This window comes from Plasmodium berghei, assembly GCF_900002375.2.
Source record: "Plasmodium berghei ANKA genome assembly, chromosome: 6".
NCBI classification, from domain to species: Eukaryota; Apicomplexa; class Aconoidasida; order Haemosporida; family Plasmodiidae; genus Plasmodium; species Plasmodium berghei.
In genome coordinates, this window is record NC_036164.2 from 882,250 (window position 1) to 908,914 (window position 26,665).

A 26,665-nucleotide genomic window follows, 5' to 3' on the forward strand; every position below is an offset into this window, starting at 1 on the left:
CATATTTAAAAAAAAAATCAATAAATTATATAATTGACAAGTTGATTAATAATATATTAAAAAGTATATGACAAAATAAAAGATAATATAGCTGTCTAAATGCGGTTCGGAGGAAATAAAAATAATAGGGGAAAATATCATACATTTTTTTTGCTTTTTTCATAATTTTGAAATATTTTTACTATAATAAACCAACAGACGGTAAAAATATTATTAACATGTTCATAAGTATTAGTACCTAAACATATATCAACTAAACGAATGTTTTTTAACAAAAGAATGATATCTCTTTTTAAGTCCATTGGCAATTTATAAATGTCGTTTTTTAACTTCTCACTAATCAATGACAACCAAATACTTTCTTTTGTGAAGCTAAAAATTAAAAATAAAATTATGTAAAAAAAAGAATTTTTATGCATAATGTATTTTTGTTTAATTATATAAAATATGTACAAAATTATATTGTAAGAACAACTATACATTTATAATGGCTAGATTTATGAACAGCAAGCTTAAAATGCATGTATTTTCAATGTTTTATTCTTATTCCTTTTATATGAAATTTTTTCATATAAGGAAATTAGCTAATAATTATTACTTAAAGTTATAAAGAGATGTTGTGGGATTGTCTATAAACAATTTAAGTTCTGGCATGTTTTTCAGCACGCTTACAAATTCAGAGGCAACTACTTTCCATTTTAGCAATTTTCTATAAAAAAAAAATGAATTATATGTGCACACACATTTTTGGGGGGAATATTATGATACTAAATAAAATATTTAGTGAGAATATTAAAGTTAAGGTAACTTACTCGTTGTTATAGTATGTTCGCAAAAATTTGATGAGGCTATTTATTTGCACACCTTTTTTTGTAGTATCATTTAATCTGCGAAAAAAAAAAAATTGGAAATATGCCATGTTTATGGGAATATATATATGTAAATACTTTTCCCAATAAATAGGTGAAATAAATATATAGAAAAACAAATACTGTGGTAAATTTACGTAAAATATTACTGCTTATAATGAGGAAGGTATATGGGGGGAATAGTTTTCGAGTAACATGGGGGTATTCCGTATCCATATAAAAAAACAAATATATTTTTTAAATCATGTAATATAGAATTTTTAAAATAATTTTCATTAAAATTTGATGTGTCAATAATTAATTCTCTAAAATAATTATGTATATATTTAACTATATATTTTATATATGTTATTTGTATAAATTTTTTTTTTAATTTTTTTGTATTGGAAATAAATTTTAAAATGTTTATAAATGGTATATAACCTATAATATCGTATTTATATATAATAATATTTTGTTCTTTAATTTTTGATGAATAATTTGTAAATGTTTCTTCAAATAAGATATTACGTAAGGCATAGTCACATGTTAATTTATTGTTTGTGTGCATTTTGTATTGATTATTAATATAAGGTATCTTTATTTTATCATCATCAAAATCGCTAGTATTATTATAGTCATTAATTTTGTTAGCTTTTTCATACTGGTTAATTGAATTAAGTCCATATAAAAAATAGAAAAATTCGAAAATCGTATAGTTTTTTTTTTGATATTCTTTAAAATATTTATTGAACAACTTTGAAAAAGGCAAAAAGAAAAAAGGATATTTTTGCTGAAATATTAAAAGTAGCTGATAAAAAATATTCCATATTAGCATTTCGATTTCACAATTTTTAAAAATTTTTACAATTTGAGAAATAAATTGAATGGCTGCATACATATTTAGTAAATGCATACAGATAACTTTTCTTTCTATAAAGTTTGTATATGTTGATACAAAAAAATAATTCTCGTTTTTTTCATTTTCATTATTTATGTCTTTAAAAGTTGTGTTTTCACACTTTCCATGAGGTTTAGAAAAATTGTTTGCTTCATCTTTTGAGATTTCTTTTTTTGTTGGTATATCTAATAAGTTATTATCATTTACTGTATTATTCATAATATTATTGTTTTTTTTAAGTGAAGAAATAATATTCTCCATTCCAGATCCTAATAATTCATTTATTTTGTAATAAATTTTATATACTCGTATGTTACCAGTCATGATTAAATGTAAAATAGCTCTGATCATTTCTATAGTAAAATTGTTCGCATTTTTATGTTCAATAAAATTTAGCAATTTCGACTGAAATATAAAATTAGGCAAATATGCACACATGTCAAAGTAACATTTATTTTCTATATACATTTTATTTCTAAATAGATCTAGAATATTTTTATTTCGACTAATCGATCTAATTAATATAGTTATAACTGTATCTGATATAGGAAGATATGGAGATAATTTTTTTAATTCATATATTAAAAATAATAAATCAATTAAATCTTGTGTATATTCTTTTTTTGTTTTTCTTAATTTTAAAAAATGATTTTCTACTTTTTTTTCTCCGTCATATATATCTATATCATAAAAATCATATGCATGGTACATTTTTTTTCTTTTTTTCATATAATTGTTTGTATAACTAGTGCCTGTTGGGATGCCGTTAATATTATTGGCCAATTTTTTGAAATATTGGGAAAAAAAATATTCGTTACTACTTTTAGAAATATTATTAATGTTAGTTGTGGAATTTGTTTGATATTCTATTATTCCGTTAAACTTATTATTTTGATTACCAAATAAACATCGATTTTTAAATTTAATATTTCCTATACATTCCAACACCATTTTTATATCTTCTTCCTCTTCCTTTTGTATAATTAAATCAGGATCGTAAGTAATTTTTTGTTGATTTTCTTTATTTTGATTATATTGCACATTTTTTTTTTTGCCTGAACAATTCGGGTCATTTTTGCAAGAATCACATAATTTATGAATATTTTTATTGCATGTACATAATTTTTTATGATTTGTAATTTGTGAAATTTTTTGCACAATATTTTTTTTATAATCCCAGTGTTCATTATTTGTGCAATATTTTGTGTAATCAATACCCGTCTTCACATTATTGTATTCATCCTTTTTTTTTGTTATATAATTTTTAGAACTTTGAAATTGACTATTTATTGTTTGTAAAGAGAAATTTGATTGTGATGCATTACCAATGGTATTTATCTGAACATTTTCTTGATTTGGATTGGAATAAAATTTGCCAAAATTATTAGTCTTTGTATTATTTCCAATATATTCATAATTATCAGCTCCCATATTATTAGAAATGTATCTATGGCTAGTTATATTATCCTGTTCAGAATGCGTTGTATTTTGTGTTAGATTATAATTATTGTGAAGATTTAAAGATAAAACGAAATTTGAACACTTTTTTATAAGAAGAAATAGTATAATTTTGGGGGTTCTATTATTTTTATTTCTCAAAAGTGATAAAGCTATAAAAAAGGCATGCATAATTTTTTTTTGATTCAAATCTTTAGGAAAATTTTGATTAAAATATTCTAAAAATATATTTTGAATAACTTTTTGAGTATAAATATATTTATTGTGAACAAAACATAAGGAATATATGCATCTAATTTTAACTATATAATGTAAATACTCTGAAGTGATAGATTTATATAAAGCTTTAATAATTTCTATATTAATTGGCATATTAGAGATTGATATATTTTTTTTGTAATATGTTTTATAGTTTTTTTTTTCTTTTGTTTTGTAACTAGATGAGGAATAATTACAATTTTCTAAACCATTTACATCTTCATTTAAATCATCAATGGTAGATGTAGTGAAATTTAAATCATGGCTATCTGAATCTACATTTGAGCTACTACTTTGGCTATAATATCTATCAACTTTTAGTAAATCATTTTGTATATTATTATATATGCTATTATTTGTAAATTCATGTTTATTACTAATGTGGGACATTCTTATCATGTTCAAATCCATTTGAGCAGCTTGTTGGTGTGGATTCATAAAATTATTTAGCATATGTTTATTAGCAGTATTTGTGGTGATTTTTCTGTTTTTATCATTATCTATTGTGTATGATTCATTAAGCATAGAGAAAGATTGATCTGATTTTTCCAAAATGTTAGAAGTAATATTATTAAAAGGAAAAATTGCGGGATCAGCGGAATTGTTATTATTCTGTGAATTATTTTTTTTTTTTTGTTTGTTTTTAATTTTGGTTGCAGAAAATTTTAAAAAATCAGCATCTACATCTGTGTGATTATCTTTTTGTGTGTTATGAGCAAGGATGCTATCTGGATCTAAGTGATCAATATTTTGATCAGAACCGATAGATGCAATATTATTAGCAAGGCCACCATAATGTAGTGAATTATTATTGATATTAGTAGAAGGTTTTTCTGGTCCCAAAAAGTAGTTATTTTTACTTTCATTAAAATTAGATGTAATATTTTTATTTAGAAAAAAAAATGGAATAAAAGCTAATGAAAAGGAAGATTCTAATTGTGCTAAAATATTATTATCATTTAATAATTGTTGAATCCACATACTTACACTTTGTGTTCTTCGAATTCTGCCTATAATATAAAAATCGTTATCTACTCTTATCCATAAAAGTGGTATTTTATTTTTACTACAAATTTTAGAAACAAGCTTTCTATTATCTAAACATAATAAAGATTTATCCCTTTTCATGATTTTATGTTTACAATAATCAATCATATATTTATCACTATTATTAATTCTTCCAATATATTTAACAGTTTTATTAAAGTTACTATCAATTGTATCATCATAAAAACTTTTTATATTTCTATGTATTGCAATTTGATTATTATTAATATTTTTATTATCACAATTTCCTAAAATATTATTATTTTTTGTATTATTTTTATATCCAAATAATGATTCATATTTAAAAGCCACTTTTTTTCGTCCCTTTTCTGGCCTCGCATCAACACTAAATCGAAATGGTATTATATTGTTTAAGATATTTTTTTTTATAACTCGTATTCCATCATCTTCAATAACTTCTAATTTTAAAAAACAGAAAAAGAATTTATTTTCATCAACAGATTGAGGTATATTATTAGAGACATATGAGTTTATATAAGACTCAGAATATTTTTTATCGTTTTCTAATATATTTTTAATATTTTGTATTTTTTCTTTTTTTCTTCGTTGTTTTTTTCTTTCTTTTTTTTCTTTTATTTTTTTCATTTTTTTTTTTTCAGAATATTTTCTAATATTATGATCATACATATCAGTGATTTTATTATGTTTTTCAAAATGACTATCCTGAAAACTCTTTTCGAAATCTACATTATTTGAAGTAGATGGTTGTTTATAATTTGCATTATTCTGTAAATATGTATCTAGATTTGAATAATACATTTCTGTTTGTTTGCTCATAATATTTGACGAATAATTATATAAAGTTTGATGTTCTTTATTATCAAATGTACATAGAGGTTTAATACCTGAATTCGATTCAGAAGTAAAACTTTGATTGATATGTTTTTGTTTTAAATTTTGAAGTTGATATTTATCACCTTTTTCTATTTGACTGCGTATTTTATGATTTTTTTTTTTTTTTTTTTTTTTTTTTTTTATCCTTCCAATTTCTTGATCACTGTAATTGCAATCGAGAATATCCACTTCTTTTTCTTTTAAAGACATAATATTTTCAATTATAACAAATTCTTTTTTTTTAGAGATTTTATTAAGTAATATTAAATAGTAATATAAACGAAAAATAATTTTCCAATATGAATAAGATGAGCTTGTGTAAAAAGGTGATGTATCATATTCATGGATATGATGTTTATCAATACATATTTCACTTAATTTACTGATATCACATTTCATATATTTTTTATATCCTATTATATTATTATATAGATTTCCTTTTCCAGTACTAAAAAATAAAGAGTTTGATCCAACATAACCAAAACCTAAATAGAAATTTCCATCTCGCCCTACTAAATCTAGACTATCAAAATTAGTGTATGGTAAATTTATAAGTTCTTTTTTTTTTTTTAATAAATAATTTCTATTAATTTTAAATTGTTTTTGTGATATTTCATTATATTCATATTTATGAAGTTTTTTTTTTTTTTTTTCATTTTTTGGTTTTGGTTTTTTTTTTTTTTTTCTATCTTTATTTTTTTCATGTTGTATTTTTCTCATTTTTTTCTCCTGTCTATCTTGTTTACTTTCTTTTCTTTTTTTCTTTTTTTCCTTATTAATTGTTTTTATTATTGGTTGTTTGTTTTCATTTTTGATAAGAGTTATTTCGTGTTTTGAGAAAGTATTGGTAGGTATAGTTTCTGCTTTTATACATGGCATATGATCGTTTGCGACTAATATGTCTACATTGTTAGTTGGATATGATTGATTGTAATATGATTCTGCACAACTTTTATCTGATTTGATATGTGTAAATTGATTTATACAAGATAATGTAGTATTTTTTTTTGGATGAATAATATAAAAAGAATCAAATATAAATTTTTTTGTTTTTTTTAATATAAAATTGGATATAATTTTATTAATTTTTTTATTAAATATGTGTTTTGGATAATGATAATAATGATCTATATAGTAATAATATTTTTTTTTTAAAAAAATTAAAATTTTTTTTTCGATATTATTAAATAAATTATTGGGATATGGTATTTGAAGAAAATTTTCAAAATATATTTTATCTAAATATGATTTCATTTTTTTAGTTATGATAGTTTTATTTTTTATTTTTTTTAAAAAAATTATATCTCTATCGAATTTTATATTATTATTATTATATCCATCTAATTGCAACAAAATATGTTGTAAATCTATATATTTATTTAGTTCTAATAAATTATATATACACATAGATGATATGTCTGCTAAGAAATAATTGGATTTAAAATTATGATCAATAAATGAAAATGGATTAATATAATTTTGACTAATTAAAAAATTAAAATCATCCATAGATGTTCCTTTTCTTTGTAAATGGATATTGAAGGTGAGTATATATTGTGCTATTCCATATCCTTTTATGAAAGTATTTAAAAAATAAGTAAAATATTTTTCAAACAATTGATATTGTTCGTGTTCTTCCCCTATTAGTGATTTTACATTTATGTTTGCATCTGTTTTGTTTATCTTGAATTTATTTTTGTAAATTTGTTTATAACTTTCGATATACCTCAGTCTACATTCCTCAAGTATCTAAATTGTGTGATAAAAAAAAAAAAAAAAAAAAAAGATATAAAATGTAGTAATATATCAGAATGTTATGAAAAAAATAGTATGGTTTATAAATTTATGGAAAAATGGAATCATTCTTTTGTATTACCTTTTTCCAGAAAAGATCAGGATCCATGATTTTCCTTTCATTGAAAAAATAAGAAAAAAATATAGAAAAACAATATTGATGAATGTTATCAGAAAAATTAAAATTTTTAAGGATATTGAAAAATGCTCTTATACATAAAAAAGATTTTATGAAATAAATATTATTAAAAATGTAATCGTTTGAAATAAAATTATTGGAAATGTATTTTTGATTATATAAATAATATGATGTATAATAAAGTTTTGGCTTCGAAATAATTATATCACCAAATAATTCAACTATAGAACAATATTTTTCTCGAAGTTCAAAAAGTATAGCATTCATTTCTATTAATCCAAAAATTTGTTCAATAAATTTTTGGAAAATATAAAATTTTAACATAAATACAAAATAAGAATCTTGATATTTTGTTTTATTTATATAATAATCAAAACAAACAGACAATATACCTTCTGCAAAAATCATTTTATAAGAATAGACATTTATATTAAATAAAATATCATATATAGTATGTAATAATTGTGATGAAAATATGATTACATTTCCATATATAAAATATTTTCCACTTTTAAAATAAATATATGGATCTGTTATTTTACTATTTAATATATTATTATTGCTAAATAAATTATATCCATTTTTTATATCATAAAAGTTATGTGAACTTATACTACTTTCTATATCCTCAGAATGGAAATAATTTTCTAAATATGTAAAATGTATGGGTAAAAATAAAATAATAATATTATCATACATTATATTTTCTTTTGTTATTTCTAAGAAGCATTTTAATATATATCCTGTGTGTGTTGTCGAATATGCCAATTCGTTTTTTTCTGCATCTGCAAATGCATAAATATTTGGGACGCGTTTATTATTTATCTTTTCATAATAGTACTTCTGAGCCTTTTTTTCATTTTCCCCGTTTTTGATTTGGGAAACTGTTTCTGAATCTGCAAAGCTAACTTGAAAATTTTCTGGTTGAATTCGCTTTTTTTTTTCGCTAGCTAATTCAGAATCAGATTGATCAGAAATATTTGATAAACTAGATTCTGAAAACCATTCGAAATATGAATCACTATTTTGAGAAGGTAAATTATAAATATCATACTTATTGTTTGTATTTCCTAAAGATGATTCATTTTTATTGTAATTATTATTTATTGTATTAATCCCTTTTCGAATTTCAGAATAATTTTTTGAGAAATTAATATTTTTATTTTTTTCTTTTACTTGATTTTCAGAATAATGTATTTTTTCATTTTTATACAAAAAATTATAATTAATATGTTGTGTATCTTTCAATTTTATGTAATTTAAATGCAAAAAGTTAAAATTTCCTGCATATAGACATATTTGATCAGGAAATAATGTAGAATTTTTATTTGTAGTTTTATATACAAAATAATTTTTTCCATCTTTTTGATATATATTTGTTAATGTATTTGAAGATATAACAAAGTATGGAATATCAATGATACATTTAATTTTCCATGCACATTTATTTTTATTTATAGAATTTTCATTATTATATGATTGATATATAGTAGGGAACCATGTTTTATCTTTAATATAATTATTTATACTAATTAAAAGGTTTTTTGTTTTATCAAAATATATTTGATTTTGATATGAATTTAAATTAAAAAATTGAAAAGACAAATTTACACTAATGTTTATCTTTACATTATATTCATTATTATTATTTATTTGAATAGTTTCACCATTTTTACAAAAATTACAAAACTCGCCAAAATTATTATTTTTTTCTTTGTCAAATATTTTGTTATCTATCATTATAAATAAATAATTTTTTCCTTTCATATGATTTTTTTCTATGAGTTTATCTAAAGATAAAAAGTCTACAATTTTAAATTCAGGATATTGTAAATTATTATGAGTAAAGCTATCGATATTATTTATTTTTTTAATAAATTTGAGTTTTTTTTTTTTTTCTTCACAATTTTGGATTTTAGTATTATTATAAATATCACTTGAAGGGGAATTGTCAATATTGTTTTTTTGTAATTGATAATTTGGATCTCTATATAAATGTTGATTATAATTTTGATGTTGGTTAATATGTGTTTCTTCATAATAAATATCTTGACATTGTTTGTGTGTATAACTGGATTTAGTATTTATATCATAATTATAGATATTTTCTTCATTATTCCATTTTCTTTTTTTTTTTTTTTCCTTTTTTTTTTTTTTTTTAATTTTTTTTTTTTTTTTTGAATATTGGTTTATATCTTCATTTATCGTATTATTATCGTAGCTAGCAGCGGATGAGTAGTTGTTTTGCATTGTATTTATATTTGTTTCGTTTTTTAAATTTTGAGGATTATTTGGGGGTATAAAATTATAAATAGGAGCATATTTTTCCATTTCACTATTTTCAAATATATTTTGTTTATAATTTGGATTATCATATATTGTGTAATAATTTAATTCTTCTTTTCCGTTTATTTTGATATCATAATATTTGGCTTGTTTGGCATTATTTGGTATTTGAATAACTAAAAAAATATATTTATTTTTTTGAAATTTTATATAAGATTCAATTTGATCTAATTGAGTATATGACAATATGTCTAACTGTGTATGATTTGTTATTTCGTTAGTTGGGTTTTCATTATTTATTTCATAATTATTTTGTTTTTTTTCATTGATATATTTGTTTATTTTATTATAGTTTTCAAATTCGTTAATATTTTGTTCATCAATTTCAGCATCCCCTCCTTTTGGATACTGTATGTTAGTACAAATTTTCACATTTTTAATATCAAAATTATTTTTTTCAAAATCATTTTTATCATACAAATAATAAATAGGCATATAAAGAGTTACATTCATATTTGTGTTACCAATAATTCTTTCATTTTTCATATCTATATCTAAATATATTGCTTGTTTGTTCAGCTCAAATCGGTGCGCCATTTTGTGTCCATAAAAGTTTACCTTATATTTTATCGTTATATAAATCGTTGTATTTAGGAAAGTATTTTTTAATATGCATTTCTTAGTTGCTTTGAGGTTTTAAAAATAATTTATTTTGTTTTTTACCTTAAATATAATAGCAAATGAAAAAAAATATATATTATATGCTCCAAATGCTTGTAACCCTCATTTTTGTGAAGCTATTTTTGGTAGTAATTTATATATGTACTATATATTTTTGAAAGTTCTACATATTCTTATGTTTTTTACATATAAAATAAAAAGGTATTTAATTAAAACACCGAAAATTGACAGTTATTTTTAGTATCCTTTTGAAGGATAATTAATAATATGTTATATATTATTTCTATTATTTTTATAAAAAGGAAAAAAAAATAAAAAAAAGAATAATATTCTATTGAGAGAAAAAATTCAAATATAATAAACTAAAAATAAAAATTAATAAAAGTTTAATTAAAAAAAAATATGTTTAAAAATGAAAAGCAATTTTACTATAAAACTTGTAGAAGTCATTTCTTTTTTTTTTTTCATTTATTAATATTTTTTTTTTAAATTGTATGCCATTATCAAAAGGTCACAATTTTACAAGCATGTGTATACAATTTAGGAAAGCAGCAATAATATGTATATACATATATACTTGTTTTTTATATTTAACAAAATAATTTATATTACATAGATATAAATATAAATATGAATTTGATAATTATTTTCTTGTCATACAAACACTAAAAATATATTGAAAATATCATATTTAGTTTTACAAGTTCAAAAGAATAAAAAAACGGATAAAAATATATCCTAAAGAATGAGAAATTAAATATGTGTGACAATTTCCCCATTTATAAACTTAAACGAAAAAAGTTATGCAAAAAATTCAAATAGGGTACAAAAAAATGTGAAAAAGCAAAAGAGCGAAATCATTCGAGTTTTCAATTATTATTTTTTGATTTTTAAAATGTTTCATTTATTTATCTTCCTTTTTTATGACTTTGAAAAAGAAGCTAATCTAATAGCTACAAGTTTGATTAAATAAGTTTTCACAAAATAGCAAGATTTCTTAATTTTCCAATATTTCGTTTAATAGCATCCAACGATTTGTTTTTTCTTTTAGTATTTCAGCACAATTTAAAAATTCCTGTAAAAAATATATATGTTAAATTTTTTTTATTTTAATCAAAATATACAAAAATTAAAATTTTCACACATATAAATAAATCAAATTTATGGAAACATTCTTTAAATTCGTTATTTCATGCATCTTGTATTTATGGTCTTAAATAAACATGACTATTTAATGTTGTAATGGGCATTTATGTATTTTTCTCCAGAATAAAAAAACGTACCCCGTTGGTATTATTTATTCCCCCATAAACAACTAGGTGGTTTTTCCATGGAAATGCAACAAAATTAGATCGAGCAAAGTTTAAACTTGGTCCATCTGTCCATTCATTTCTTTTAAAGTCGTAAATTTCTACTGATTTGAGATTTTTCACTCCGGTTGATCCTCCTAAAGGCAAAACAAGAAAAATAAATAATCGCGAAAAAAGAAAAATGAATGATTGCGAAATAGCATTAATTTGTACATATATGCAAAATTTACCTATAGCATATATTTTATTGTCGAATACTATTGCGACCAATGCGAGTCTAGCTTGTTTTAACGATTTGCACATTTTCCATTTCATGTTTTTTTCATTTAAATTTAGCATTTCAACGCTTTTATGAACTTTTCCATAATTCCCAATTCCATCTTTTCCCCCAATTATAAAAATTGTATTATGGAAAATAATTGCACTAGCCGAATGTCTAACACAATTAAGAGGGGGTAAAGACCTCCACGAATTTATTTTGCTATCATAATATTCAACACTTTTTAATATATGCTGATTGCCTTCTCCACCTAACACATAAAGATTATTATCCCCTGTACAGATACCACAAAAATTTGATCTCGAAAAGTGCATTAAATTTATTTGTTTCCATTTTTTTTTTTCTTGACAATATTTTTCTATTAGAGCATATTTTTTTCTTCCATCTGTTCCCCCTATAGCTAATATATATCCATTTTTAGTTAAACATAAAAAATGCCCATATCTGAAAAAAGGCAACTTATTTATTTTTTTTCTTAATACATATTTATTATCTTCGTCTATAGCTATATTAATAGATATTAATTCGTTGTTGGAATTCATTTGTCTTTTAGAATCATTGACTACATATGAATATACTATGCTTATATCATCAGAAAGTTCTTCGCTTTTTTCTAGATTTAATTCACTGCTTATTGTATTTTTGCTTGTATAAGAATTATTTTCTTCATTTTTGCTTATACAGTCAGGCATATTATTAATATCGTTATTTATGCTATAATCAGGATCAACTACATTCATATTATCTTGTTTACCATTGTATAAAATTTGTTCATTTGTTATGTCATTTGTAAAACATAAATTAGGATACATATCATTATTATTTATCGCATCCTTATCATTATTATTTATAATGGCGTCCATTCTATCGTCGTTTATACAATTTCCTTTGATTAAACTGGTATTTATATGATCTTTGCTTATGGCATTCATACCAGCTATTGCAAAATATTAAATAACTCAGAAATTGGTTTTAAATAAAAAAAAGGGAAACATAAGAGAAATGGAAAAACCTTCTCAAAAATAAATGTTGGAAAAAAATTAACTAAAAAAATAATTCTTAAAAAAAATATTAATCACTAAAGCTGTATAGAAATGTATGTGTGTATTTATGAAATAAAAATAAATATGTAGAATATAGTATTTATTTTTGCTAATAATAAAAAAAAATAATAAAATAAACATCTTCCTTTCATATTTATATGTGTAAGAACTCATTTTTTTATTTTCTTATCAAATTAGGGAACGAAAGTAGCCATATTTTTTTGTTCGTTGTGGTTGAGCATTATCGTTTGTGTGAATATAACACTTTTCTATTTATTTGTAATTAAATCGATTTTGTATTATTTTGAAAAGATCCAGTCTATTATAAAAAATAATAAAAGTACAAAATAGCGAAAACATAACGAAAATAAAGGAGAATAAACGAAAAAATATATCTTATTTCGACATTGAAAATGGAATAATATAGTTTTGGCTCTTGTATGTTCAAATATTAGAAAGATATATATTTATAAATAAAACAAATAATATATTTATTTGTTCTTCTTTGATATAAAATATTTATTTACAATATGATAAGCATAGAAAGATTCAAATTCAATTATATATTTAAAAAAAATCACAATATAAAAATGGCACAATGTGAGATATGGAAAGGTGCATATATATAAGTATACAATACAATTATATTATTTTTACAACTTTAATATAGGTATATAATGGGCTTATATATAATAAGCCAGTTTAAAGAATTGGCTACAACATGGATTAGTTTATTTTTTCATAATAAAAAACGATATATATGTAATAATGCTCTTATTATATGTTATGGCCCTTTCCATATTTTTTGTTATATATTCATCAACTATAGGATATTAATTTTTGTTTTTTACTTGTCAATTCCATCATGACATATTTTTAAAAAGAAGGAAGCAATTATATAAATGCCCTTATGGTAATAATGCATTATTTTATTATGTAACTATTTTTTTTTCTCTTTATAAGCATTGGTGTCATAGCAACAGCGAAATGGTCTATAAAAAAATTATTGCTTGCTCATAAAAAAAAAATTATAGCCAATTGTAGCTAATGAAAAAATATATTCTTGTTATATTTAATTTTCTTCTTATTATTTATTTGTAATATATGATAAATTATATATAAAAAATAGCTAATCTCCATACACACACAAAAAAAGACAATTTATGCTTAATAATTGAAAAGTATTACTTTTATAAATTGGTTTTCATTGACTGTGTAAAGTATATTAAAAGCACTGTATTTTATTGTAGATAATAATATGTAAATAACATATGCTAATAATATATATTAGTGTATAATAAATAGTGAAATAGTGAGCAATCACAAAGGAAAGGATGTACATAATTTTGGAGATAAAATAATTTCATATTTAAAGCTAAAAATGAAAAATAAAAAATTGGTTTGCAAAATAAAATTTTTTTAAGGTATAAATTTATTATTTTGACTAGTTAAACATAAAATAGTAACATTTGTTTTATCTTTGTTTTATTTTTGTTTTATTTTTTTTTTATTTAAAATTTGTTCTTTCTGAACATAGAGTAATTTCCAAATTAAATTCTATACTTTAAAAAAATAAAAAAAAGGTGTGTGTAAATAAGGGTATATATGTGTAGGAAATAGGCACAAGTTAAAAAAATATATATAATGCCCAGTTTTATAAATTCACTAAAATATATATGTAAATATTGTTTTATAAATTCATTAAATATATATATATATATATATAATAGATAAACTAAAAAAAAATGGCTTATTAATTGTGTAGCGAATTTATTATTTATGCTATAAAAAATTGTGGAAGCTTCCATATTTTTAGCAAGAATTATGCTTTAGGACAATAAAAAATGATGGAATTGGCACGAAGTTAAAATGCAATAGTAAAAATTATATATGTATGTAGAAATATATAATAGACAACCATTCCATATTTATTAATTTAGCATATTATGGAGTTATATTAATTTTATAATTTATTTTGTTTTCGTTTTTTATACATATATATGTATATATATATGTGTGCGTATTTTTTATTTGGTAAACTGTTTTAATAGCATAATTAATTGCTACATTTCTATATTTTTGTTATTGTTATTTTATTCTTTAAATATATATACATATGAGATATTGCTATATGAATGTACATATGCAGATTTGTTCTCTTTTTTGAATATATGAATATGCAATCATGAAAGTATTTAATGTTATAATTTTAAAAATATGAGCGTTATTTTTCGATTAGCTTGGTGTTATAAAATTAGGTACAATGAAACATTATTTTTAATGGATCTAATGTTTAATATTATACACATCCATGTATATATATAAATATATTTGTATGCACATGTGTATATATTGATAATAGAGTGCAACTGTTTCCTCTATTAAATAATAAATATAGCTGAAACCATCCATATATATATATATATATATATTACGCTTGTCTTTAGTTTTTTTTTTTAATGTCAAACATAAGTATAATGAATAACCCAACTGCTGTGCAGATCTGTGATATTGCACAGCTATCTACAGGTATTGCACCAGAAGATATTGGAAATAAGAATAAAGAAAGTTTTAGGATTGATTCCGATTATTTGAAAAATGGCTCAGGTGATGAGTGCTACAAAGTATTTGATAAAAGTGTGACTATGCCAATTGACAGTGATAATGATAATTATAATTTTTACAAAAGAAACAAATATAAAGAAGGCTCAATACAAACTACATTAAATATAGATGACAGTGATATAGAGAATACCATCGAGTATAAAATTGAAGAAAATGATTTACTCATTAAAGACGATGAAAGTGTTGGCAACAATATAAATAAAAAAGAGAAAAAAAAAATTGAAATGTTGAAGGAAAAAGAAATTATCCATAATGAATTAGATACGAAAAATATTGTTAATAAAAGTAAGATATATGAACGCACAAACAGCAATAATGTATTGGATAAACACATTTTAAATGAAAAATTGTGTATTGAAAAGATAGAGCAAATATTTAAAATAAACGAAGTCGAAGTAAATACACATAACGGGGATACGAACGAAATATTGGCTTCTCAAAAATTTGAAAATAATGTAACTACACAAAACATAAATGATAAAAATTTGAAATGTATTGATGAAACAATACCAAAAAGGAATTACTTGAATGATTATGAAAGCATAGGAGAAAAACCATTATTATGTAGTGAAGAAAATGAAAATTGCTCAAATAACATTTTAAAAGGTTTAGAAGATAATTCAGAGTATGATAACTTAGATATTAATTGGAATAAAGCCCAGATAAAGACGTGTATTAGAATTAAGCCATCAGAATTTGTAGAAAACGAACCAAAAAATATTATTACACAAAGAGGCTCAAATAAAATATTAATAGATTATGGAATGAAAGATAAAGAAAAAAAAAAAATAGAGTTTTTGGTTGATAAAGTTTTTTATGAAAATAGTAAACAATCAGATGTTTGGAATAGTATTTGTTTTTCTATCGATTCAATTTTTAATTTTAAAAATGCTACAATATTTGCTCATGGGCATACAGGGACAGGTAAAACATATACTATGATAGGTCCTGATATTATGGAATTAATTAAGAAACGAAAAAAAAAATATAGATATACTTCTAGAAGAATATATCCAAACGAATTATTAGTGAATACTAATAGTTTAAAACTCTCAAATAATTACAACAGTAATAATTGTTGGTATGATAGAAAGCGATCATGTTCTCAACCTCTATTTAATTTACCTCCTAAAGGAATTCCATTAACAAATAGAAATTCAAGTAATTTTAAGCGAACTTTTGATATATCATATAATTTTTTTAATTTTCGAAATAATCCAAAAAATAATATAGACTATGTTAATGAAAATTATTCTGGAAAATCTGAGTATTATAAAACATTTTCTGAATATAGAAATGAATATAAACCTAATTTTAAATTTTTTAAAGATGATATCCAATTAATTTTAAATTCTGAAAGGAAAGGAATTATACCTCGAGCATGTGAAGAGATAATGAATAGAATATCGTTGATAAGGGAGAATAGTTCCCGTGAATTTTGTTATTCAAATGAAAACTATAAGAATGGAAGTAATGTTGAGGATGAAAACAATAATAATTGTGAGGATCGAGGTGATAAATGTAAGGAAAGTGATACATTATTCCCAAATTTTAAAGTGTATGCTTCTTATATGCAATTATATAATGACAGAATATTTGATTTGCTAAACTCATGCATTGAATCACAGCCATATTTAAGTACATTAAAATCAAAATTTTCAAATAGTACTACATTTGTTAACGGATTATTAACTGTTGAAGTGAATAGTTGTGAAGAGCTAATAGAGTTATTAATTGATGGTACAAGTAATAGAGCTTGTAGAATAACCAAAACGAATGAAATGTCAACACGATCACATTCTATATTTAAAATAGAATTAAGAAATGTAAATAATTCTAAACCTGAACATTTTAAGTCATGCAATTTATTATTAATCGATTTAGCAGGAAATGAAAAGTATGTAGCATCTAATGAGAAATTATATACAACAGAAGTATGTTCGATAAACAGAAGTTTATCCGCCTTGTCATTATGTATAAATGAGTTATCAAAAGGCAATAAAAACATAAGTTATAGAAACTCTATATTAACAAGATTATTACAAGATTCTATAGGGGGTTCTAATAAAACAATTTTTATTTGTACAATATCACCATATGTAAAAAATGCACGTGACACATTATCTTCATTAAAATTAGTATCTAAAGCAAAAAAAATTAAATTCGAAATAAAAAATACTAATTCCTATATATATGAAGAAGATATAAAAAAATTAAAAAAAGAATTATATTTTTTGAAAAAGTTTGTTTTTTTTCAATATATAACGAATAAGTATGAAAATAAGAAAAGGCTAAAAAGGATAAAGGATTTATGCTTTAATGTGTCGCTTTGTGAAAAAGAAAATGATGTTTCTGTTGTGTTAAATGATAAATCTGAGAGTTGGGTCGATAGTAAATGTAAAAGCAGTTGTATTGTAAGGGAAAATTGTAATAGCACAAGAGAAAGCAGCAGTAACCGAACAAATGAAAGTCATGCTAAGGAAATGGAAGGAGAAAAAGTAAATGCAGAGGGTGAAAAAAAATGGGAGAATAAGGAAGAATTAAAGAGAAATGATGATATATCTTATGAATCATTTTCAAAAATTAAAAATCCAACAGAAAAAGAAATTATCAATAGAAATGAGCTAAATAATGTAGATAATAATACTTATAAAGGTATAGAAAGAATATACAAGGATTATGAGGTTAGTTCGTTTAATTCGTTATTACATCAATGGAATATGAATAAATCGAGCATTAAAAGGATAAGAAAGGAGTTTGAAACAAGTGAAAACGATAAAAAAAATCTTTGGTTCCATCAGAATGGAAATGTAAATAAAAAAGGTATTATGAACTTTATCCATGCTCACACTGTCGAGTATGAAATAGAAACTGATGATGGGATATGTGGTGAAGAGGAAATCGGTAATAATTCGGTTGGTGATGAAACTATTTTACTAGATGAATATGATAACATGAATTTGGAAGAGTCTGAAAAGGGTATATTTTTTGATAAAGAATGCATACAAAAAAGCGAAAAAAAGGGTGAAATGAAAAAACATGAGAAAATCAACGTAAATGGGCATAATGAAAAAAACAATGAAAAAAAATTGAAAATGAACAATAAAAATGATGCAAAAAGAGCAATTTTATATAATTTAAATATGAGTATAAATAAGAATAAGGGTGTAAACAGTGTTTTTAATGGTAAAATAAATGAATATAATACCCCCCAAAAAAAAATTAATAAAAAAGGAAAAATCGAAAGTCAAAGAGAAAAAAAAGGTCTAAAAGATAAGAAGAAAAAATATAATTCTTATAACTGGAATACGGATAGTTATATGTGTGATAGTAAAAAAATGTCGTCATTATTAAAGGGATCTAGGAAATATGGCAATTTGAGTAAACTTAATGAACCATTAAATTTGGAAGGAGAGGAGAATAGTTCCATTGGCCTTGATAATAATAATTATGAGGATGATAATTACGGTAATTCAAAATCGGGATCATGCGACAATGGTACCATTGCAAGTTTAACTGAGTCGAGAAATAGTGAAAAATGTGTAAAAAATAATTTATGCGTTCCTAAAAAAGGGAAAAGAAATAAAAAAAATAGTGAGACGGGTGACAATTTCATCAATTCAATAAATCATTCATGTAATACCAAATTTATGGCTCAAAATAAAAGTACAAATTTTGTTAATAATGCAGAGATAAATAATATGGTAATAAACAAAATGAGGGTTTATGATAATCTAAAAGGTAAGGGGAAATATAGTGGGAAGGGATGTAATGTGAAAAATGATTTGGTTGGAAACAATAATGGAATGATGGATGTTGTTGAAATAATAAAAAATGGAAATTTTTGTGATAGTAAGATTAATATAAAAGATGATGATTCATTTTGTGAAAAAAGAAAATCCGAACGATATAGATCGACTAGTGAGAATTATAACTTTAGTAATTTAAGGAATAAAACAATTATAGGAAAAAACAAGGGTGAGTTTTCATATTATATTGAATTTGATGATACAAAAGATGTGAATAGTAGTGGCAGCAGAGATGGAAGTGTGCATGGAAGTATATCACCTTGTATAAATGAAGGGGGCAATTTACGTGGTGAAAATAGTATGCAAGAGATGGGAATAAAACAGAACGACCTTACTCCGTATAGGAAATTAAAAATTGGAGACGTTAAGTTTAATTATGTGAAAAAAAATGGCAATATCATTAATAATAATATAAGTAGTAGTGGGGATAATAGGAATAACAATCTTATCTTAGAAATCGAACAAAGTTGGCAGAGTTTCGAAAAAAAGTTAGAAAAAAAATTAAAAGAAAAAAAACTACAAAATGAAATGGAAATGGAAAGTTGTGGTAGATTGAATAATAATGGAAATAAAATAAGCGCACTAGAAGAAAATAAAAATCGCCTAGTAATTTTAAAAAATAAGTATGAAAAAATATTATCAAACTCGAAAAAGCAAAGCAGAAATAATTTGAAGGATTATTCTTATGATTTGATAAGAGGTAACAATGCTATAAATAATACTAATATATGTATAGACCGAGAAAAGAAATGTAAAAGTAGCAACTTGTGTAATAATGGAGAAAATAGCGTCATCGGGAAAGAGGGTTCAAATTCCAGTTTGAATGATATAAAAATAAGCAACATAAGTAATGATAATATTAAGGAAAAATTTGTTAAGAATATTATAAACAACTATGATAAAATATTTATAGATAAGGGAGATATAAAATATAAAGAAGAGCCTATTGATAACAATTATGATCATCAAAATACTACACATTCGAATTGTATTATTCATTATAAAAAAAATACGGTAAATAATTTGAATAAAATCGAATTAACATATAATGATAAAATGGATAGAGAAGAAGATGTCGGTTTAAATAATACGATGAGTACGAATGTAAATTTGAGCAATTTATTAGATATTGTAAATCCTAAAAATGGAAAAGAAAAAACGGTAAATAAAATTCATAACAATTTGAATAATAAAAATGTTTATTCACAAAATATGGGGAATTCATATATTTATAAGTTTGAAGTTAAAAAAAAAAGGAATATAACGAATGATCGTGATGGTATGGAAAAAAGAGAAGACATAAAGTGGAGTTCGATGGATAAAAATATCAAGGAGTATAATAAGGGTAAAATTAAAGAGAGAAAAAAATGTTTGATAAATGATGCTAATCAGAAAAATATGTTTTCCATATCGAATAAGGTTAGTAGTGGGATAAGGAATGGTGAAAACATAAGTTTAGTAGTATCTAAAAATAATAATATTATTGATTCAAATAATTGTTATTGGATTATGAACAACACAGAAAATGTTGAGTATTTGGATCGAGATATTCGAACAAATAGATATAAGTATGGAATTGTAAATAAATATGTAGAAAATTGTTATGTAAATTCAATAGTTCATGAAAATAATTCAGATGTAAAACATATGTGTATGGAATCGAAAAATCCAGTTGAAACTCCCCAAAAAATACATAAAATAAATTTTTTTTATCAAAATGATAGTAGTAACAAGAATGCTAATTTTTTGGAAAATGAAGAACAGAATGGGGTGATTAAAAATTACAATTATATGTATGAGCATATTCAGGAAGGTAATAAAAAGGATGAGTGTGGAAATAGTATTGCATTATTTAATAAAAATAATAGAAATATTGAACAGAGAGGAAATGGGGGCTATATTATCAACAAAAATAAGATGAACAATGTGAATGATATTAATAATACTAGCAATATGAATGATAATATTTGTGGGAAATACATTATAAGAAAAAATATTGTTTGCTCAAATCGATTGGGGAGGTTAATAGAAAATAGCGATAAAAGTGAAAAGAAAAATTTATCAAATATTGATTTTTTATCGAGTGATATAATTCGAAGCAATAATATAAAGGGTAAAATATGTTTTGAAAATAATAAAGGATATGAATCTAAAATAAGTATGTATAATGATATGCGTAGAAGAAAAGATGAAGATAATGTTGCACCTTTATATGGATGTTTTTTTTCTAACAAGAATATTGAAGATGATGTGGCTGATTACCAAAAAAAAATAAAGCAACCAGTTTACCAAGACAATAAAAGGGGAAATGCTCAAAGTATGGAATATAAGCATTCAGATAAAACTCAGTATTTTTCAAATTATGGAATAAATATAGTAAAATAATATAAATAGAAGTGGAAATATATATATATATATATATTCGTTTTTGAGATGAAAATATGGAATTTTTTTGAATTTTGATTAGGGGTGGTATTACATATGAATATTTCGAGGGAGTATAAATATTGTTTATATAGTAAATGATTATGGTAAATGAAAAGGGAATGAAAAAAATGTGAAAAAAAGGATATAAATATAGATATTTTAGAGAATTAGGGGAACGAATTATAATCGATTATAAAAATAATAATAACAAAAATGCATATATATGATAAGCTTCTACAATGATTATAATAATACGATTTTGTTTTAATTTTTGATGGGATATTTAGTTGTAACTAAATTATTCCAATTGAATTTGTGGATTGTTTAAGTGAAATACACGTGAATAGAAGCTTTTCAAAAAAAAAATAATAAAATATTTTTAGAAAAAAAAACAATGTGTGCGTTTTTTTTTGTTATTCATACAACCTTATGTATGAGTATTAAGATTTATTTTAACTATTTTTTTAGTAGCGATTGTGTTTTGTTACTATTTGATATGATTGTATAAATAAGTTATTATAGCATATAATTGTTTATGCTTTGTTTTGTTATTTTTCGTATTTTTATAATTTTTTTTTAATGTTTAATCTTGGAAAAACTATTTATATATTTGAAAGTTGTCTATTATTATAAAAGAAAAGAGATAACAAATTGTTTATTTGGATGTAGGTATAACATGGGAATATATATATGGTGAAATATGTTAATATAAAAAACAGGTATATGTAGAATGGTTATGAAAATGAAATGATTTGTGAATTTGTAGATAATTCACAAAATGTTATCTATGTAAGGATTATAATTTGGTGCGTTTTCTTTTTCCTTAAAATAGTCAAATGTGTTTAGTTTTTGTATTTTTGGTTGATAATTATAGTTTAGGTTTTGAAGCATATAATCGAGGTTAATATTTTTGTCGTTTTCTTGTGTTTTATTCGGGGAAGTATTTGAATTATTTTGTGTAAATTTTGAAGAATGTATGAAGTTTTTTGTATTTTTCCAATCTGTGTTAAGAACATCTTTACATGTTGTATTTTCATTATGGATATCTCTATCTTGATCTGTTGACATTCCATCTGTTTCAATTTGTTTAAGTTTATTGGGAGAATTATAAATATGATTAGTGTTTTGATCACTTTTCAGTTCAAAATGATTATGGGTATTATTATTGCTATTTATTAATTCATCCTTGTTCGAGTTTTTAAAAAAGTTTGCTATTTTCAATTGGCCATTATAATTTTTTTTTTTTATGTGTAGCTTACTTCTGTTTAAAGGAGGAATAAAAGAATGTGTATTCATTTCGTTTTTATTTTCTGACTTAATATAGTTATCATTTTTTTTCAGAAAATTTTTGGGATCTTGAATTTGGGTTTCATGTATGATTGTATTTTTTTGAGGTGACTTAAGATCATGTTTAATTTCTTCTTTATCTCCTAAAGTTTTGAATAAAGTAAATGTTTTTTTCATATTTTCATAAAGATTTTTCGCACTTTTCATTTGTTTATTTTTTTTATCCAACTGATCATATGACATTTGTTCATGTATTTGGTCATTTTGGTTTGATATTGATTCCATAAATTTATAATTTTCAAATGTGTTAAGTTTTGATAAAAAAGGAGGATTGCTAAATTGATGATCATTATTTTTAATGTTTATATGAGTTTTATGTTTTTTGTTAATAAAATTCAACTCAGATTTATTATCATCATTTTCTGTGTTTTTGTCATATTTGGAGTCAATTAAGTTTATTTGTTTATGTCTTTTAACAATACCTGGAGATATTTCTAAATATTCAAAACATTCTGATGTAAAATTTTTAAATATGTTATCTATATTATGCTGATTTATTATTTCCTCTTTGTTATTAAATGGTGAGTTAGGAAAGGGAAGAGGAATAGGAGTTGAACTTTTCAACAATTGTGTTCTTGTAGCATAGTCTTTTATTATTTCGATATTTTTATCATCGTCCTTTTGATTGGTCAGATCGTCTAATGAGTTATTCAAACATTTGTTGTTAATTTTAGAAAAATCCAAAAAAAGTGAAGATTCGATAATTTTATGAACAAAAACATCATCATATAGTTTGAAACGGTTATTGATATTGTCAGAATTACATAAAAGATTAGAAGTTTCTTTTTTAAAAAAACTTTGAAATGAATGATGTATTGGAATAATTTTATTCAAAATAAAATCATAAACATGATGTTGTAAAAATGCATTTTTTATTTCATTATATTTTTCCATTAGTTTATCTAATGAGTCTAAATTGGGGGGTATTTTATTTTTCCATTTATTATGTGAAATTAAAAAAGAGAAAATATTTTGGATAGTTTTATGTTCATATATTAAATTGAATGCTGTTTTTATTCCCATGCCAGAAATATGAAAATCGTTAGTATAATCACAACCACTTAATATGCACATAGCGAGAAACATATCAAGATTGAAATATTTTAATTTGTATAATTCTTCAGGCCAATAAAAATTGTTGATATATGTTTTCATAAGGTTGTTAGAATTTTGATTATGATTTTGTTTATTTTTGGAATCATATATTTGATCCATAAGTAGTTTATTATTTTTTTTTCTTTTTTTTTTTTTTCTTTTTTCGTTCTTTAGATTTCTTCGTCTTTTACGAGAAAATGTGTGACTTTGTTTTTCTTCATTTGAAATAAAAGAATCAGAAAAATTTGATTCTTCATTTTGTATATTTTTAATTGGGGTTATATAAAATTGGTTAAACGAATTTGATATTGGGTTTTTAATTTTGTTTATAATATCTGAATCTATTAAATCATTGATAGGCATTAAAGTTATTTCGTTACACTCTCCAGTATTTTTAAATTTATATAAAACCCTAGGACATCCATAAACTAGTAAATCACTATCTTCACTAATTGCACATGAAATAAAACCCATTCGACATAAATAAGACAATTGAGCATCTGCCTCATAAGGTGAAATGATATAATATATATTTTTTTTTTTACAAAAATTAATAACAGATTGAATAATTTCTTTTGAGACAGTTATTGCTTGAATGCATTTTTTAATAACAAGCTCATTACTTCTTGGATTTTTGACTTTTTTAATAATTTCTAGAGCTTCATCTTTTGCTTTTTCCCTTCGTGCTTTTCTTATTAAATTTTCTTTTTTTTTTTCTGGTAATTCTTCACCATCAAAAACAAATATAACTTTAATATTATATTGATAAATAGCTTCTAACATTTTTTCAATAAAGCTTAAATAATTTTCATTATGATTATCTGTAACTACATCAAAAGCACAGCCTATGAGCCCCCTATGAATCCAGCACATGATATCAACTCCAACTATTCCATTTTGATATTTACTGATATGTGTGTTTTTTACTATAGGTTTCAAGAATTGTAATAAGTTTGAAATTCCCATTTAATCGATTATTAATTTTAGAGGATTAAAATCGAAATGAAAAATTATAAATTTTTTTTTTTATTTAGTGTTAAAAGGTTTTATTCAAATTAATTAAGCCGAACAAAATATGCATGCATATGTGTATGCAGTATACATATACTTATTTTATGTACAGATTTAATAATGGATACACGATAGATATGGGGAGGGGGAAATGATTATGTTGCATTCGATTGGAAAGTTAAAAAAAAAAAGACGAAAAATAGTGAGAACAGAATATATTTTAAAAGTATAATAATGTGCAGTAAATATTAAGTTTTAAATGGTTAAATTAAGTTGTGAAAATTGTGAAACAAACATTTAAGACATTAAATTTGAGAAAAAAAAAGATAAATAAATTGGTTTAAAGTGATATAAGAAACTAAAACATGTTTTTTTTTATTATTATTTTTTTTTTTTTTTATTTATTATTATTATTTTTTTTTTTTAATTGTTGGCTATAAAGTCAAATCGCCGCATGTTTATTAACATTATGTGTTATTACATTTTAGTGTATTTTTCAAAATATTTATTTATGTTAATTTTTTTAAACAAGTGTATAAAGGATATAAGATATTAAAAGGGGCGAAAGATGATAAAAATTGTATCTTTTTGTGGTTAATTCACATTGGTGATTCCCAAGTTTCCCATTTTTTTTAGGAAATAAAGCACGATATATTAAGTCATAATTTAATAAAATGCAAAATTGTTTATACAAATAATATATTTGTATTATGAAAGAGTGGACAAAAGAATTGGGTTTTTCTGTTTTTTATGAAAAATAAATTTAGTGCATTTTTTATTGTTATTGTATTTTATTTATTTTTAATTTTTTGCTATTCGGGTTACATGGCATTTTAATAATTATAAGTTGAGTGATGTTAATTTTTGTTATTTGTGATTTTTTATTTTTTTTTTTATTTTAATTATTTTACAACAAATAACGGAGAAATGATGAGAATAAATATTAAAAAAAAATTGGCTTTTTATATTTGATAGCTTTTTGACAGCTTAATGCCGGTGAAAAGATTAAAAAAAATATGAAAATAAATTGAAAATTGTGAAAAAAATTGAATAAAAAAAAATATATATAAATTAAAATTAGCATATTTTGTTTATGTTTAACTATCAAATAGCTATAAATCTATAGAAAGTAATATGTACAAATAAGCAAGAATATATACTGCATAATTTTGTAATTGTATATATACGTAGGGTATATTTGATAAATAAACAGGAATAGTTAACATGCGATATATAATTTAGCTTATTTGGAGAAGAAAAGAGAAAAACCCAAAAAATAAATATGTAAAAGTCGCAATCTGTGAATGCTGTTCTGTACATTGTGATTGTTTATACTTTTCGATAGATTATTTTGTAAACAAGACGAAGTATACTTGGTATATATATATTTTTTCTTTTTTTTAATTAATGGTTACGATTAAAGTGAAAATAGGAAAAGGGGATGTGATAAA

At 22.6% G+C, this 26,665-nt stretch overlaps 4 protein-coding genes across 4 annotated transcripts; 1 reads left to right on the forward strand and 3 right to left on the reverse strand.

Moving 5' to 3' along the window:
* Positions 1-137: 137 nt before the first annotated feature.
* PBANKA_0622200 (conserved Plasmodium protein, unknown function) lies at positions 138-10,183 on the reverse strand (the record flags this gene model as incomplete). The annotated part of the gene is made up of 5 exons (XM_034563869.1): positions 138-372; positions 599-709; positions 813-887; positions 1,019-7,116; positions 7,244-10,183. 5 exons carry the CDS (start codon positions 10,181-10,183, stop codon positions 138-140), a joined length of 9,459 nt encoding a protein of 3,152 aa, XP_034420722.1.
* A 1,081-nt stretch (positions 10,184-11,264) lies between these two features.
* On the reverse strand, positions 11,265-12,789 carry PBANKA_0622300 (kelch domain-containing protein, putative; the record flags this gene model as incomplete). Its single annotated transcript, XM_034563870.1, has 3 exons — positions 11,265-11,342; positions 11,551-11,714; positions 11,808-12,789. 3 exons carry the CDS (start codon positions 12,787-12,789, stop codon positions 11,265-11,267), a joined length of 1,224 nt encoding a protein of 407 aa, XP_034420723.1.
* Positions 12,790-15,377: 2,588 nt separating this feature from the next.
* Positions 15,378-21,719, forward strand: PBANKA_0622400 (kinesin-19, putative; the record flags this gene model as incomplete). Its single annotated transcript, XM_034563871.1, has 1 exon — positions 15,378-21,719. One exon carries the CDS (start codon positions 15,378-15,380, stop codon positions 21,717-21,719), a length of 6,342 nt encoding a protein of 2,113 aa, XP_034420724.1.
* An 813-nt stretch (positions 21,720-22,532) lies between these two features.
* PBANKA_0622500 (exonuclease I, putative) lies at positions 22,533-25,169 on the reverse strand (the record flags this gene model as incomplete). Its single annotated transcript, XM_034563872.1, has 1 exon — positions 22,533-25,169. One exon carries the CDS (start codon positions 25,167-25,169, stop codon positions 22,533-22,535), a length of 2,637 nt encoding a protein of 878 aa, XP_034420725.1.
* Positions 25,170-26,665: the final 1,496 nt, after the last annotated feature.